At 42.4% G+C, this 17436-nt stretch overlaps 1 protein-coding gene across 1 annotated transcript in view; it reads left to right on the forward strand.

Annotated features, from left to right (window-relative positions):
- Nucleotides 1-17436, forward strand: part of LOC129813074 (ral GTPase-activating protein subunit alpha-1-like) — a 130432-nt gene that overhangs the window by 7924 nt on the left and 105072 nt on the right. Inside the window, exons 2-6 of the mRNA XM_055865231.1 lie at nucleotides 14268-14378; nucleotides 14523-14572; nucleotides 15609-15666; nucleotides 16523-16566; nucleotides 16774-16951. Of these exons, the coding sequence (XP_055721206.1) occupies nucleotides 14268-14378; nucleotides 14523-14572; nucleotides 15609-15666; nucleotides 16523-16566; nucleotides 16774-16951 (441 nt within the window). The remainder of the gene's footprint in view (nucleotides 1-14267; nucleotides 14379-14522; nucleotides 14573-15608; nucleotides 15667-16522; nucleotides 16567-16773; nucleotides 16952-17436) is intronic.

Consider the following 17436-nt stretch of genomic DNA (forward strand, 5'->3'; position numbering starts at 1 on the left):
ATGATTTGATATTTGAAAGAGCAGTCTGACTGAGCGGTGGTAGGCATGTAAGCATTCATTCAAACAGCACTTTCCTGCGTTTGCCACAGTGCTGTTTATGACTTCAAGCCTATCAACTCCCAAGATTAGGCTGGCAATACTATAGTGCCTATAAGAACATCCAATAGTCAAAGGTATATGAAATACAAATGGAATAGAGAGAAATAGTCCTATAATAACTACAACCTAAAACTTCTTAACTGGGAATATTGAAGACTCACGTTAAAAGGAACCACCAGCTTTCATATGTTCTCATGTTCTGAGCAAGGAACTTAAACGTTAGCTTTTTTACATGGCACATATGGCACTTTTACTTCTCCAACACTGTGTTTTTGCATTATTTAAACCAAATTGAACATGTTTCATTATTTATTTGAGACTAAACACATTTTTATTTATGTATTATATTAAGTTAAAATAATAGTGTTCATTCAGTATTGTTGTAATTGTCATTATTACAAATATATATTTTTTTAATCGGTCGATTAATCGGTATCGGCTTTTGTTGGTCTTTCAATAATCGGTATCGGCGTTGAAAAATCATAATCAGTCGACCTCTAGTAATGACGCAGAGCTACACAGAACAAAAGCAGAAAAATACAAATCACACACTTCCAACAACTAACCAAGTTCAAGTCGAACAGTCATTTGAAAGAGTAAGAACATTTCAGCGAGACAAGTCAAAGGCGAAATACATTAACGCAAAGATAATGAAATTCATTGCCCTTAACAATCAACCGTTCTCTGTCGTGGATGATGTTGGCTTTTGCCGACTGGTCGAGCACCTCGAGCTCCGGTACACTCTACCAAGTAGGTGCTATTTTTCAAATGTTGCCCTACCGGAGTTACACAGTATTGTTGAAACGCACATCTATGAGCTACTTGCTATGGGTGTCACTGCTATTAGCTTCACGACTGACATTTGGACCAGCGCTGTCCGCCGCATGAGCATGCTGAGTCTGACAACACAGTGGGTCGACGAGGATTTCGTACTGAGGAAAGCCGTATTGCATGCTCAAGAATGTTCTGGTTCTCATACCGTTGCTGCCATTTCAATGGCATTTGAGAACATGTTTGAAACTTGGAAACATGAACACACTAGCTGACTCCATTCGAACAACTGACTCGAGAATTAATCTCAACTGCGTCTGCAGCAGACGTGATACCCTCTGTCATGGCATTGAAACGCCTGCTCAACAGAACTGCCGACACATACCGTGGGGTTAAAACTTGCAAAAGGTACTCTACAAGAGGCTGTGAACAAGCGATTCGGTGGCATTCTCTCTGAGCCTCTTTACTGTGGCGCCACCATGCTCAATGCTAGGTACAAGGACCACTACTTTGATGCAGACAAGAAACAAGGTTTACGGGAAATGTTAGACACAGCTGGACAAGATGGAAATGGACACAGCAGGGCAACAACCCAGCAGCAGGTCTATAAATGCACACTTGTAGCCTGCTGGAGGTCATTTTGCAGGGCTCTGGCAGTGCACCTCCTTGCACTAAGGCGGAGGTACCGGTCCTGCTGCTGGGTTGTTGCCCTCCTACGTTCTCCTCCACGTCTCCTGATGTACTGGCCTGTCTCCTGGTAGCGCCTGCATGCTCTGGACACTACGCTGACAGACAAAGCAAACCTTTTTGCCACAGTTCGCATTGATGTGCCATCCTGGATGAACTGCACTACCTGAGCCACTTGTGTGGGTTGTAGACTCCGTCTCACACTACCACTAGAGTGAGAGCACCGCCAGCATTCAAAAGTGACCAAAACATCAGCCAGGAAGCATAGGAACTGAGAAGTGGTCTGTGGTCACCACCTGCAGAATCACTCCTGTTTTGGGGGGTGTCTTGCTAATTGCCTATAATTTCCACCTTTTGTCTATTCCATTTGCACAACAGCATGTGAAATTTATTGTCAATCAGTGTTGCTTCCTAAGTTGACAGTTTGATTTCACAGAAGTGTGATTGACTTGGAGTTACATTGTGTTGTTTAAGTGTTCCCTTTATTTTTTTGAGCAGTGTATTTACATTTCACATTTTAATCATTTAGCAGACACTCTTATTCAGAGCGACTTACAGTTAGTGCATTCATCTTAAGATGGCTAGGTGGGACAACCACATCAGTCATAGTAAGTACATTTTTCCTCAACGTCGCTATCAGCAAAGTCAGAACTAGTAAGGGGGGAAGAAACGTAAAGTGCGAGTGTTAGTTTAAAAATATATACTTTTTTTTGGGGGGGGGGGGTCTAGGTGAGAAGGGGATGCGAGGGGGGGTGCTGTGGGATTATTTAAGATACTCTTTGAAGAGGTAGGGTTTCAGATGATTTCATAAAATGGTCAGGAACTCTGCTGTCCTAGCTTCAGGGGGAAGCTGGTTCCACCATTAGGGTGCCAGGAAAGAGAAGAGCTTGGACTGGGCTGAGTGTGAGCTGGCCTCCTGTACGGGCGGAAGGGCCAAGAGACTAGAGGTGGCAGAATGGAGTACTTGGGTTGGGGTATAGGGTTTGAGCATAGCTTGAAGGTAGGGAGGGGCAGTTCCTATTGGTGCTCTGTAGGCAAGCACTATGGTCTTGTAGATCAAATCAAATGTTATTTGTCACATACACATGGTTAGCAGATGTTAATGCGAGTGTAGCGAAATGTTTGTGCTTCTAGTTCCGACAATGCAGTAATAACCAACGAGTAATCTAACCTAACAATTTCACAACAACTACCTAATACACACAAGTGTAAAGGAATGAAGAATATGTACATAAAAATATATGAATGAGTGATGGTACAGAACAGCATAGGCAAGATGCAGTAGATGGTATCGAATACAGTATATACATATGAGATGAGTAATATAGGGTATGTAAACATATAAAAGTGGCATTGTTTAAAGTGGCTAGTGATACATGTATTACATCAAGATGGCAAGATGCAGTAGATGGTATAGAGTACAGTATATACATATGAGATGAGTAATGTAGGGTATGTAAACAGTATATGAAGTGGCATTGTTTAAAGTGGCTAGTGATACATTTTTCATACATTTTTACATTATTAAAGTGGCTGGAGTTGATTCAGTATGTTGGCAGCAGCCACTCAATGTTAGTGGTGGCTGTTTAACAGTCTGATGGCCTTGAGATAGAAGCTGTTTGTCAGTCTCTCGGTCCCAGCTTTGATGCACATGTACTGACCTCGCCTTCTGGATGATAGTGGGGTGAACAGGCAGTGGCTCGGGTGGTTGTTGTCCTTGATGATCTTTATGGCCTTCCTGTGACATCGGGTGGTGTAGGTGTCCTGGAGGGCAGGTAGTTTGCCCCCGGTGATGCGTTGTGCAGACCGCACCACCCTCTAGAGAGCCTTACGGTTGTGGGCAGAGCAGTTGCCGTACCAGGCGGTGATACAGCCCGACAGGATGCTCTCGATTGTGCATCTGTAAAAGTTTGTGAGTGCTTTTGGTGACAAGCCAAATTTCTTCAGCCTCCTGAGGTTGAAGAGGCGCTGCTGCACCTTCTTCACCACGCGGTCTGTGTGGGTGGACCAATTCAGTTTGTCCGTGATGTGTACGCCGAGGAACTTAAAACTTACTACCCTCTCCACTACTGTCCCGTCGATGTGGATAGGGGGGTGCACCCTCTGCTGTTTCCTGAAGTTTACGATCATCTCCTTTGTTTTGTTGACGTTGAGTGTGAGGTTATTATCCTGACACCACACTCCAATGTTAAGCTTGAGTGGACAAGTGACAGTGACGTCATGGAATTCAAATGGGGAGAGGGAGAAAAGTGAATCTCCACTTAGGAGAAATGAGTAGCCCTGTGCCACTACCGCGATGGCCAGATGCTCTCTCACTATGAGAGAATATTGTTAACTGTCTTTCAATAGTTAGCCATATTACCGGAGTTTCATATTATTCTTTGTAACTCTCTCTAAGGCGGCTAAGTGGCTGCAATTTATGGAACAGAACATGCCAAAACTTAGGAGATGACAATTGATGGCGAATTCAAACGTTTTCCCTAAATCAATACTTCTGATAAATCAAGCTCCAGAACCAGCCATAGAACCAGCTGGCTAATCTTTTGTATACAGTATAGTAAAAAAAAAGTACAGTATAGTAAAAAAAACCCAGCAACAACAGTTAACATTAGCTAGCTCGATAAGGTTAGCAGGATAGCAAGCTAGCTAGATAAAGTTAACATGCTAGCTACACTGATAGCTGTCAGTGCCCTATTTGTTGATGTTTATCAACTCTGTGGAAATTCCCACACCCAATTCGTGTACATGTATAAGTAGCCTTCGTCATTCTTCATAGGTGGAACCTAAAGGTGCATTTCCTCTCTAGGACAGGAAATTACATTGAAATAGTGGCGACAACTTTAAATGGCCCATGGCACCAATGCCCATACCTAGGTCAAAAGAACCAACTCATACAGGCAATGTGTATGGTTGGACCCAGTCAGTGTTCCCAATCACAGTAGTGTGATCATGTGCTGTAGACAAAGACTTGGCAGAATTCAGTGTTGTTGACTACAGTCTTCATGTTAACATGACCAGAGAGAGGGCCAGCCTCTCCACACACTAAGGTTGCTTCCCAAATGTCACCCTATTCTCTATGTAGCGCACTACTTTAGGCCAAATATTTGGGTTAAAAAGTAGGGCCAGTTTCCCAGTATTTTTTCCATAGCAAAAATGAAAACACAAAGCAGACTAGGGCTTACCCCATTAAGTCGACTGGTCGATAGGCTGTTGGTCGACCAAATTTCTTTCTGTAAATGCATTCAATATATTATTATTATTAGTCGTGTACCGTTCTCATTGTTGGAGTGGACATGTTGTTTGCAGAGCTCACCATCCAACGTTTTGGTTTATTTCATTCCAATTCATGAGTTTTGTCAATTTATTCATTGTCTTTTGTTTGGAGCGCATCTTTCAATGTTGAGTAAGGACACGCACCTGATTTTGCATATAAATGTAGGCCTAGGCTACCTGACCTGTGTGCAAATGTACGCCTATAAATGTGTCCATTTGGGGACCTCTGGTAGTATTTCTGATTGTCTTATCTCACCACCAGTAATGAGTTTTGGAGCTTAAAAAAGAAAAGAAAGAAAGATTACAAATATCACATCAAACAGCAAGTAAACAGTCTGTTTTTAGAATCCATTGAGAATGACAATAGTTACTCAATGTATTTTACAATTATTTCCAGCTATCTCCCCTTTGATAACCAGTCGATATGAAAGGGAAACATGTAATGCTCTAATCCAGTGGAATAATCATATAATACCTGATTTTAATTCTTATCTCTTGCACAAATAGCCTACAGTTGTGTCTGTCCCGAGGGCCCAGAATGTTGTTGTTGCAAGTTTGCTAGCTGGAGCTTCGGGACAGATACAGTTGATTAGATGATACAATGTTTCAAGTTGGTTGCAGACAGCCATGCCTAGCCAATTGGATTTCTAGGGTATTTTTTTATCAGGATATTTTTGACCTGCAGGCCGCAATTTTTTTGATTTGTTGGCTTTATGTAGGATGTTTTTACATAGTTGGCAATAGAAGTTACTTTTAGATTTGTATAATTTTCTTTTAGATTGAATTCAGATTAACCACATGACAAAGATTTTGAGTTACAATGACTATTATAAATGAAATGTAACTGTTGCACAAAAATGTGCATATGAAAATCATAACTGATATGCAGATTGGTAGAAATGGTAAGATATAAATTGGCACTCCAAATGGAAAAGGGTGCCGACGCCCGGTGTAGCCTATTACTGGCAACTTCAGGAGTGTAACGGCAGGATCTGAGAAGGCCTGCAGTGGGAGGAGGAGGCCTGGGTATTGTTCTTCTAGTTTGGCTATCTTGATCTATGAGTCATTTGTGTGTCTTAATTTATTGAATCAAACAACGTTCATTAAGTGTCAGACAAGCTCAGTACATATAGTTGATTTTATTAAAACACAGGGTGTGTCTAAATATGGAAAAATACACGCTTTACAATTTCGTTTTTTTGCCAGGCATTATGGGACCCATGTCGTCCGAAAAGTTATACTTTTTACTAATCTGTCCATAAAACATTCTTCCAAGAGTCTTGATGATCATCCAGGTGCTTCCAGGTGCTTTTTGGCAAACTTGACTCAACTTTTTGGATGAGATGGGTCCCATTTAAGTCTGGCGAAAACCAAACACTGCATTCCACAGTAAGGACCTCATACCAACGATCAAGCATGGTGGTGGTAGTGTGATGGTTTGGAGATGCTTTGCTGCCTCAGGATCTGGACAACTTGTCTTAATAGAAGGAACCATGAATTTTGCTCTGTATCAAATAATTCCACAGGAGAATGTCAGGCCATCTGTCTGTAAGCTGAAGTGCAGCTGGGTCATGCAACCAGACAATGATCCAAAACACACAATCAAGCCTACATGAAAATTATTAAAAAGCAACAAATTTGATGTTTTGAAATGGCCTGGTCAAAGTCCTAATTGAGATGTTGTGGCGGGACTTGAAACAAGCAGGTCATGCTTAAAAACCCGCAAATGTTGCAGAGTTAAAGCAGTTCTGCATACAAGAGTGAACCAAAATTCCTCCACAGCGATGTGAGAGACTGGAAGCATCAACAACTACAGGAAGCATTTAGTTGCAGTCATTACAGCTGAAGATGGCACAACCAGTTATGTGTAAGGGGGCAATTATTTTTCACACAGTGTAATTGGGATTTGCATAAATAAAATAAGTATACATTTTTTTAGCTCAGATTCCCTTTATCTAATATTAGGTTTTGGTTGAAGATCTGATAACATTCCGTATCAAAAATGTGTAAAAATAGAGAAAATCAGAAAGGGGGCAAATACTTTTTCACGGCACTGTATATAGGGTGCCATTTCAGATGCATGCTGCCTTTGTCTGATAAAGAGACTCTTGTGTTCTATTTTTGAACTGCAATACTGCTGCTTGGCTTGCTGCTATCTCAGCAGAGCAAGTCAACAAGAACATGCCCCCATTCCCCGAGCTAGGCTATTGTTTAGGAGAGAGCAGTTCTGGGCTGGCCCAGTTACGGCAAACTGAGGAAGCTGGATTATGAAAGAGGTGTTCTGTTTTAGGATTCTTTGGATGTGTGTATGTACTGTTTGGCAGATATTAATATTACCTGTTGACAAGTGTAGTTCTTCAGCCAAGCCATGTCAAAATTAGTTAGGTTTAGTTAGTACCTTTTAGAGGTCGACCGATTTATGATTTTTCAACGCCGATACCGATTATTGGAGGACCAAAAAAGCCGATACCGATTTTTATTTTATTTATATTTGTAATAATGACAATTACAACAATACTGAATGAACACTTATTTTAACTTAATATAATACATCAATAATATCAATTTAGCCTCAAATAAATAATGAAACATGTTCAATTTGGTTTAAATAATGCAAAAACAAAGTGTTGGAGAAGAAAGTAAAAGTGCAATATGTGCCATGTAAAAAAGCTAACGTTAAGTTCCTTGCTCAGAACATGAGAATATATGAAAGCTGGTGGTTCCTTTTAACATGAGTCTTCAATATTCCCAGGTAAGAAGTTTTAGGTTGTAGTTACTATAGGAATTATAGGACTATTTCGCTATATACGATTTGTATTTCATATACCTTTGACTATTGGATGTTCTTATAGACACTATAGTATTGCCAGTATAACAGTATAGCTTCCGTCCCTCTCCTCGCTCCTACCTGGGCTCGAACCAGGAACACATCGACAACAGCCACCCTCGAAGCAGCGTTACCCATGCAGAGCAAGGGGTACAACCACTCCAAGTCTAAGAGCGGGTGATGTTTTAAACGCTATTAGCGCGCACCCCGCTAACTAGCTAGCTATTTCACATCGGTTACACCAGCCTAATCTCAGGAGTTGATAGGCTTGAAGTCATAAACAGCGCAATGCTTGAAGAACTGCGAAGAGCTACTGGTAAACGCACAAAAGTGCTGTTTGAATGAATGTTTACGAGCATGCTGCTGCCTACCACCGCTCAGTCAGACTACTCTGTCAAATATCAAATCATAGACTTAATTATAACATAATAACACACAGAAATACGAGCCTTAGGTCATTAATATGGTCGAATCCGGAAACTATCATCTCGAAAACAAAACATTTATTCTTTCAATGAAATACGAAACCGTTCCGTATTTTATCTAATGGGTGGCATCCATCAGTCTAAATATTCCTGTTACATTGCACAACCTTCAATGTTATGTCATAATTATGTAGAATTCTGGCAAATTAGTTCGCAATGGGCCAGGCGGCCGGTAGGTTTAAAAATATATACTTCTGTGTATTGATTTTAAGAAAGGCATTGATGTTTATGGTTAGGTACACGTTGGAGCAACGACAGTCCTTTTTCGCTAATGCGCACTGCATCGATTATATGCAACGCAGGACACGCTAGATACACTAGTAATATAATCAACCATGTGTAGTTATAACTAGTGATTATGATTGATTGATTGATTGATTGATAGTTTTTTATAAGATAAGTTTAATGCTAGCTAGCAACTTACCTTGGCTTCTTACTGCATTCGCGTAACAGGCGGGCTCCTCGTGAGGCAGGTGGTTAGAGCATTGGACTAGTTAACCGTAAGGTTGCAAGATTGAATCCCTGAGCTGACAAGGTAAAAATCTGTCATTCTGCCCCTGAACAAAGCAGTTAACCCACCGTTCCTAGGCCGTCATTGAAAATAAGAATGTGTTCTTAACTGACTTGTCGAGTTAAATAAAGGTGTAAAAAAAAACAAAAAAAAAACGGCAAAATCGGGGTTCAAATGACCGATTTACGATTGTTACGAAAACTTGAAATCGGCCCTAATTAATCGGCCATTCCGATTAATTGGTCGACCTCTACTCTGTTCAGGATTACAGGAGTAGCCTAAATGATGTCACAGGGGATTTAAAAGCCTCTTCCCTGAGATTCTCCAGGCTTCAGGGAGACTGGACAAGATAGGAAGACATGCATGCTTCCATGTGCCTGTCTTTTCCTGTTCTGTTTTCCCTCTGGCAGGCTTCTCAACACTATCCTGGCGGTTTCCTTCACAACACCCTCCCAGGCTGATTAGTGTGTAAATAATTATGGTGGGCTCTGGGCAGCAGACCCTCAAGGCTAATTCAACAACTATTATCTGTGTGTGTGTGCAGTGTTTCCCCTCTGATTTTTTCCAGTAGCGGTGGCAAAGTTAGCGTAAGGGGGACGCAGAGATTTCTTTGCTCTTTTAACCCACTAGAGTTGATGTCAGTGCCCCTGTGGAAATCTAATTAGCATAATAAGAAAATCCCTATATAAATCTGGCTGTTTAGAGGCGGCTACAATCTCCGCTCTGTGTGTGCACATGGGTGGAGTCGTTTTTTTGGGGGGCAGCAGACTCTTTTCCTTGTGTTCCATGCAGAGAGGAAGTCCGCTTTGTGTAGTGTATAACCGCTAGGGGCTTGGGAGCCAGAGTAGCTTACCAAGCAAGAGGGGCCGAGGCACTCTTTTTGACTCTAGTTAGTGACAACATTTGAACTTCCGATCCGGTGTAATGCCTGTTTACAAATACTAGCTAGCTACTTGTTAGCCTAGTCTGGTGTTATGTGCGTTACAACACTCCTTTTTAGCCACAGAAGCAGAAGCAAGCATGTCTCTTTTTGAATTTCAATTGCTGTAAAATGGGCAGAAATCTCCAGGGATTTTGGGGATCATTTAAATTATCCTTTTTGTGCGGATAACATTATTGGATCCGAGCTTCGGCAAACTCAGGCAGGGAGGACTACAACTACAAGGGCTTTTCTCAAATGGTCCTGACGGCAGTCTGCGATGCAAGGTACCACTTCATCGTCATCGCCGTGGGCGCGTATGGTCGGGAGGGAGATGCGGGAATCTTCTCACAAAGCAAGTTTGGCTCCCAACTCATTGCAGGCCAGCTGTTTTGGGGACCCAAACAAATGTCTTCGTGGGATACGAGGCGTTCCATCTGAGGGTAAACCTGATGGAACCATATCCGGGTAAGATACGCTAAATACATGTGACTATGTACATAGGATGTGAAAATTACATCAATATAGACATTGAAATGATATGCATAAAAATGAACAGGCATCTTAGTAAGAGAATAGGGGCCTATGTCCAAAGCATATGCTACACAGTTGTTACAGTACATATTTCATAACCTTCATGTTCCTGTTCAATACTAATGGAAATGCTTATTTTATTCATTATAAGGTTCTTCTGGCCTTGATGACACCAAGAAGATCTACAACTACCTCCACTCAAGCTATAAGAATTTCAGTGAACTGCTTTGGGATCCTTGCTGCAAGATGTTGATGTTGCCCCAGAGACCATTGTGGAGGCCTGCATGGCCCTACACAATTAGCTTTGCACCACATACAATAATCATTGACAACACAGTCATCACTCCACAACCACTGGGGACCTGCGTACAGGAGAGTGGAGACAGTTTCCTGGACCCAAGAAACATGTAAACGTTGGGAGTGTGCTTTGGAAAACATGTCCACACATACGTTTTCTTCGATGTCTGTTTATGATGTGGGCCTACACGCTTGGTTTTTCTGTTTGGATTTAGCTGTTTTTCTCACAAAGTATCACCATGACAGTCACTTCATCCTTGTTTTAGTTTTTCATATCTTTTGGAGGCTAGACCCTTAAGACATTTACCTAACCTTGTGTCATGTGTAGTGGCCTTTCATCTAATACTTTCCTGCTATGGTACATGGTTGAGACTGACTGTCTAGCTGAAGACAATAGGGATAGACCCTCAAGACATTACCATCATCTACATAACAAGGTTGTACATGGTCATGTAGTTGTCTTTCAATGGAGTCCGTCCTGCTATGGTACATGGGTGAGTGTCCAGCTGTAGACAATAAAGACCCCCCAAGACATTAACCTCATCTACATAGCTCATGTACAAAGAAGTACAAGTTTACTGAGTGACCGATTGATTGAAAACAGTAATAACCAGGCAAATACATTTGCAGACCTTTTTAGATATTTACTATCACAAGAGGAAAATAGTGATATGTAGTACAATGTAATACACATGTGAAAAGTGATGAAAGGGGAAATAAGAGAAAAGACACAAAGTAACCACCAGTAACATGTGAATGAGGAAATAAGTCAATATTTAAAAAATAAAAAAATCAGTTTCTGGGGTGAGACGGAGGGTTCTGTCTCACTGGAGAGCGGACGGAGCAGACACACATCATGTCCCTGAGAAACGGGAGACATTGATCAGCAGGATTAGACACAATCCATTGTACCATGACGTCGTAGACAGCCTTTTGTTCCGTTTCTGTAACTCCGTTTCTTTAAGTAGTCCATCTGCTGCATAATGTCAGTGTCCAAAATGATCCTCAGCTGTCTTCCTCTTCCGTCCATTGGACCTGGGTGGGGAGATGGGGCGGAGGTTGATGGAGTTGCAGGGCAGAGGGCAACGGTGCACCTGGATGGTGCATTGAGTGTTGGTGAGAAGGGCCTGGGCGTTGGGGAAAGGGGCCCAGGAGGAGATGAATCAATGGACCCTCAGGGCTCTGCTCTGTCTCTGAGCTCTCCAAAACACCCCTACCTTCCAAAATCTACAAGCAGATGGCAAAAATACATTATAATACAATGCATGCAATCTTAAAACATCTCCATGGGCTCCTTTTGAGTTAAAATGTTTACCCAAAAGAACTGAATTCATGAACATCTCAATTTAATTAGCACACACACTGTCTGTTTTCAGATGTTTGAACTAGCCTGCTAATAATTATAATTTGACTACACAGGCACGGAATATTCCCCAGTCACAATTTCTTCTAGACAGAAAAGATCTGATTTCACATGTTCTAACTAGGTCTATGAAACATAAGATCACAAACACACACAATGACGAGTACACACCGTATCTGGCATATTGGTGTCTATCTGAGAATGTTTCACGTTAACATAAAGCCAATCCAGTTGTCAGACAATCGGTGGGGGACACACCCTAGTGGCAGCCCCACTCCTAGTCTCCTCACCCTTTTCAGATTGCGAACATACTGGTCCCGAATCTTTCTTCATGTTTCTTTGATATCAGTATCCCTGTTCAAATTTCGTGAGTTTTCCCTCCAGCTGTTGTTTTTTTGCGTGCTTGTCGGAATACGACCTCATTGAAGGGTTGTAAAGATTCTCGTGTTCTCACCAGCTTGCACAGGCACTCCTCAAAACTGGACATAGACATAACTGTGCTTAGCAAATCTCGAAATAAAAGCACAAAAAAAGCAAGCTTGCAGAAAACACACTCTACTGTCTTTGCAAGGAATGACATGTCGGTCTCAAAAAACTGCGTTGAATGACTGCGTGTATTACAAGGAGCCATGACTTTTGTGACGAAAAATTACATTGCAGCACTGCACTCTGTTGGCGTATTGTCTGTAGACCCCTTAAGCTAGAGATATGCTTTTAGTATGGGCTGCGTCTCAATCCACCAATGTCTGCCTTCCACATCTGCAGTTGAAGGTTTCAGAGCTACAGCTGTAGTGTCCGAACCTTTTGGCAAACTATTATGACCCCTCTATGGAAAGATGAGACTCTCACGGACACAATGGTATTCTACGTTTTGCTCTACAACCCCCACGGGACTTGTCAGTACCATCTGGCAACTTCTGTCTGTAGCGTCCGAACAGTTTTGGCTACACACTAATGGGGAAAGGGGGATACCTAGTCAGTTGTACAACTGAATGCATCTTCCGCATTTAACCCAACCCCTCTGAATCAGAGGTGCTGCCATAATCGACATCCACGTCTTCGGCGCCCGGGGAACAGTGGGTTAACTGCCTTGCCCAGGGTCAGAACGACAGATTTTTACCTTGTCAGCTCGGGGATTTGATCCATCAACCTTTCGGATACTGGCCCTAGGCTCTAACCACTAGGCTACCTGACCTCTCTATGGAAAGGTGAGACTCACGAATACGTACTTGTCGGTTTTGCTCTAGAACGCTCACAAGACTCGTTTGAAGGTAGCCCGTGTACCAGTAAAAAAATTAAATATGGAAGTAGTATAGAGCTGGGAAAAAAGGGGTTAAATATGAGTAAAACATGTTATGCAGACTGGGATCGAACCCGGGTCTGTAGTGACGCCTCTACCACTGCGATGCAGTGCGTTAGACCGCTGCTCCAGTCGGGAGGCCTGAATTTTACAGTTTTGAAACTATTTTCCTGCAATTCTACACATTTTTTCATGTGTCAGAGAGAGAGAAAACTGTTTTAAAGCTACACTGAACAAAAATATAAACGCAACATGCAACAATTTCAAAGATTTTACTGCATTACAGTTCATATAAGGAAGTCAGTCAATTTAAATAAATTAATTAGGCCCTAGTCTATGGATTTCACATGACTGGGAATACAGATTTGCATCTGTTGGTCACAGATACCTTATAAAGAAGTTTGGGGCGTGGACCAGAAAACCAGTTAGTATCTGGTGTGACCACCATTTGCCTCTTGCAGCATGACACATCTCCTTCGCATAGAGGGGATAAGGCTGTTGATTGTGGCCTGTGGAATGATGTCACACTCCTCTTCAATGGCTGTGCGAAGTTGTGGCAACTGTAACACGTTTCATACTCGTCGATCTAGAGCATGCTCATGTGTGACGTCTGGAAAGTATGCAGGCCTTGTAAAGTGTTGGTCCCATTTTTCATGAGCTGATCCCAGAAATGGACTGATTTCCTTCTATGAACTGTAACTCAGTCAAATCTTTGAATTTGTTGATTTTATATTTTTGTTCAGTATACCATGGAAATTGTTGCAACCCAAACGTTTACCAGTCTAATTGCCAGAGTTAGAGCTTCCAAGCCCATTCTATTCATTCTATTTCTATGAATAGCCCCTCTAAGCTATTCATAGTTGCTCTTTGGTGAATGATAACAGGTGGGGAAATGACTGCAGTTGAGCAGTGACTGAGTCTTTGAAGTTCAGTTATAACCTCCAGGCTTTACTGTAGCTTTCGTGTGACCTGACCAGGAAAACCTCCTGGCCCCTAGTCATAAGTGTAGTTGAAATCCAGGGCATTCAAAGCCTGTATGACATTGATTATTCTTCTCAGATAGCAGCCTTAACTCTGAATCATTATGTCTGCTTGTTTGCATTTACTGTGTGATTAACAGTACATCTTTCTCCTCTCTCCTCTTTCTCTCCTCTCTTTCTTTCTATCTCTCTCTTCTCTTTCTTTCATTCTTTCTCTGCAGAAAATGCAGAGTCGGGGGACCTGAAGTATTTCTTTGACCAGTACTACTCTCACATCTACTATGTGTTCTTTGAGAACTTTGTTATCATTGAAGTCAGTCTCAAACAAAAAGGTGAGAATAAAAGTTTGAGAATAGTCTGGTTGGTTGGCCTGAATAGTATTTTCACATTATTATTACAGGATGTTTTACAGTTGCTAGTCATGGTGACACTGGTATTGTTTAAGACACTTCCTCACATTCTCTTCTCTTTTGCAGGTCACAAATCACAAAGGGAAGAACTTGACTCCATTCTTTTCATATTCGAGGTAAGACCGTTACTTCTGCAATATTGAGGAGTTGTTTTAAATGAGTGTCCCAATTATTTTGAGAGGGATGGATTCTGAATGCATAGAAAGCAGAATGGAGTAGGTGTAACAGAGTTGGCCTAACATTCCCCCCCAAGCAGGTTAATGTGTAGGCTACTGTAAATCAGAAAGTGGAGTGCTTCTTTCTATGTTTGCTTGACAACTCCTCAATCCCCATGTGTGAAATATCCCCCAGCACGCACACACACACACACACACACACACACACACACACACACATACTTGCGTGTGCCTGGTGACCACCCACGGGAGGGTATTAGAATGGACTGGAGGCAAGGCTCAGTGAGGCCTGAAGACCGTGGCAAAATGTTCCATTTAGATTACAAGGATCAAAATGATCCTGCCAACATGCACACACACATACTGTAGGCATTGTCTTGTCTTGTGTCATATTTATAAACCTAGACAGTGAGCTGAGGCAGGTTTATGGTCCCAAAACAAATGAGTGTCTGTTTGCCAAACAGCTAGTGGCCTTTTCCCAGTTCACATGGGTGTGAATGAGTTATGTGGCATTACATCTTCATAGTATCCTTACAGGTAGGGCCTAGTCCTCCTGCTGCAGTTGACCTCACATCTAAGGCCAGTGATATTTAAAAAGTTTCCCTGAGAGAACTGCCTTTCCTCTCCTTGTGTGTCAGACGAGGTGACAGGGATTAAGTCGTTGCAGGTGTTGAAATGTGTGAGATTAGTCAAACTAGTCTCACTAGTCTTCCTTTCAAAGATTTCCCTGGAAAGGTGTCTTCACCTCACCTGTCCCTTGTTGCCTCATGGTCTTCTTCGTATGGAGTCAGAGACTTCTACCGCTTGGCTGATGATATAGCTCATCCACAACAGAGAGGCTAGACCACTGACAGTCTTTGGTCAATTGACATTATATTCTCCAATGAAGATGGATTCATTTGTTTCAACTCAGTAGTAATACTGACACTGGCTTTCATACCACTCCTGACTGTTGTATTCTATGTTCTGTTAACAGAAAATTCTGCAACTCCTACCAGAGCGAATACAAGGACGATGGCAGTTCCACAGCATAGGTACATTTGTACTAGGCCTTTGTACATGTTGTGCTGCCATTGAGTGTGGACATCTTCATCAGATGAGTGGGAATGTGGTTTTTTTCTCTAGATCAGGGATGGGCAACATTTTTATGTAGGTGAACTCATCATTTTAGCAGCCCCCCTCTTGACAGTAGAGAGTTAATTTCCTGCAATTCTACACATTTTGCCAGTTGCCCATCCCTTCTCAAGATTTTACCTCATGATCAGACATTTGGTCCCATCATGTGTTTGAAAAGCAGGTTAAGCCTGTTAAGTGCGTATCAGGCTCACACACTCCTCCCTTACCAATGTCTGTATTAGTACTGACTGTAGCTACATGATTTATAACATGCATTTGGAGTGAGAGTGAAGCATATTAGTGCACTGCCCTCACCTCACCCCTCCACTAGGTGGTCTCTCCTTTTCCACTGCCCTCTCCTCACCCCTCCAATAGGTGGTCTCTCCTTTTCCACTGCCCTCTCCTCACCCCTCCAATAGGTGGTCTCTCCTTTTCCACTGCCCTCTCCTCACCCCTCCAATAGGTGGTCTCTCCTTTTCCACTGCCCTCTCCTCACCCCTCCACTAGGTGGTCTCTCCTTTTCCACTGCCCTCTCCTCACCCCTCCACTTGGTGGTCTCTCCTTTTCCACTGCACTGAGACCACTGTGCAGTTGGATACAAAGCCCACCCAGAGAAAGCCAAGGACCTGGGGATGAGGTTCTCCCAGGTCTGACCGAGAACTCTGACATGTGCTGTAGTATTGGGGGCGGGGCTGGTTGGGTGTGGTAAGAGCTGGGGGAGTGGCAGTCCAGTTGTTGATATTCCATGTGATGCGTTTTGTTGTGTCCTCACAGGCCTCATTCTGAAGAAGTTATTGCACACTGGGAACTCTTTAAAGGTACATCAGAGTGGTCCTTCATTCGTCAGTAGCATCGCCAGTAGCCAACCTGCCTCTGTACATGCAGTACTTCTGTTTTTGCTGTTGTCTTCGTCTTTCACAATGGTGTTGACTACTATGGGTATTTGGTAATAGTATGCTCATAAATATAGAAAGGCTCGATTATATTTCTGAGCATGTTCCTGACTGTGTCTCTCTCCCCTGTAGATCCGAAGGGAGGGTGTACGTCTGTTCCTGCTATGGATGCAGGCCTTGCAGGGCAACGCACTGAGAGAGCAGCTATGGATTTTTGCCTGTCTGATCCCTGGCTTTCCATCTCCCCAGTCAGAGCTGGGCCCTCGAACCCTGGACAACCTGGTCAATCCCCCTCTCAGCCTCCAGGAGAGTTAGTATCTCTACACCTATCACCTTGCTAGTGACTGTAGTTATAAGGAAAAATCTTGAGGTTGACTGTTCCAGACCTGCCAACATGCACACATTTTGCGTACCAACTACGCAATTGTCTGTCCATGTACGCAGGTTCGAGATCCAATGTTAAAAGTATGCAGAAATGAATAGGGCCTGATTTTAATATATATATATATATATATATATATAAATAATAATGTAATTACATTTTAATAAAAAATGAATCCACTGAGTAAATCTAACATCCCGATTATCAAGCTGTAACATACAGACATGTACGGAATTTGTGTCAATGGACATGGAGATTAATACATCATTATTGGACGTAGCTACGTGTTAAGTGTTGAGTTTGCCGACTGTCAGCCGTACGTAAACACATGGACAAATCCCTTTTCGACTCTGTGTGTTGTGGAAAGGTAAACACATTGGTTCAAGCTAACGTTAGCGAACATAAGATGGACA

Source organism: Salvelinus fontinalis, chromosome 16 (assembly GCF_029448725.1).
Source record: "Salvelinus fontinalis isolate EN_2023a chromosome 16, ASM2944872v1, whole genome shotgun sequence".
Taxonomy (NCBI): domain Eukaryota; kingdom Metazoa; phylum Chordata; class Actinopteri; order Salmoniformes; family Salmonidae; genus Salvelinus; species Salvelinus fontinalis.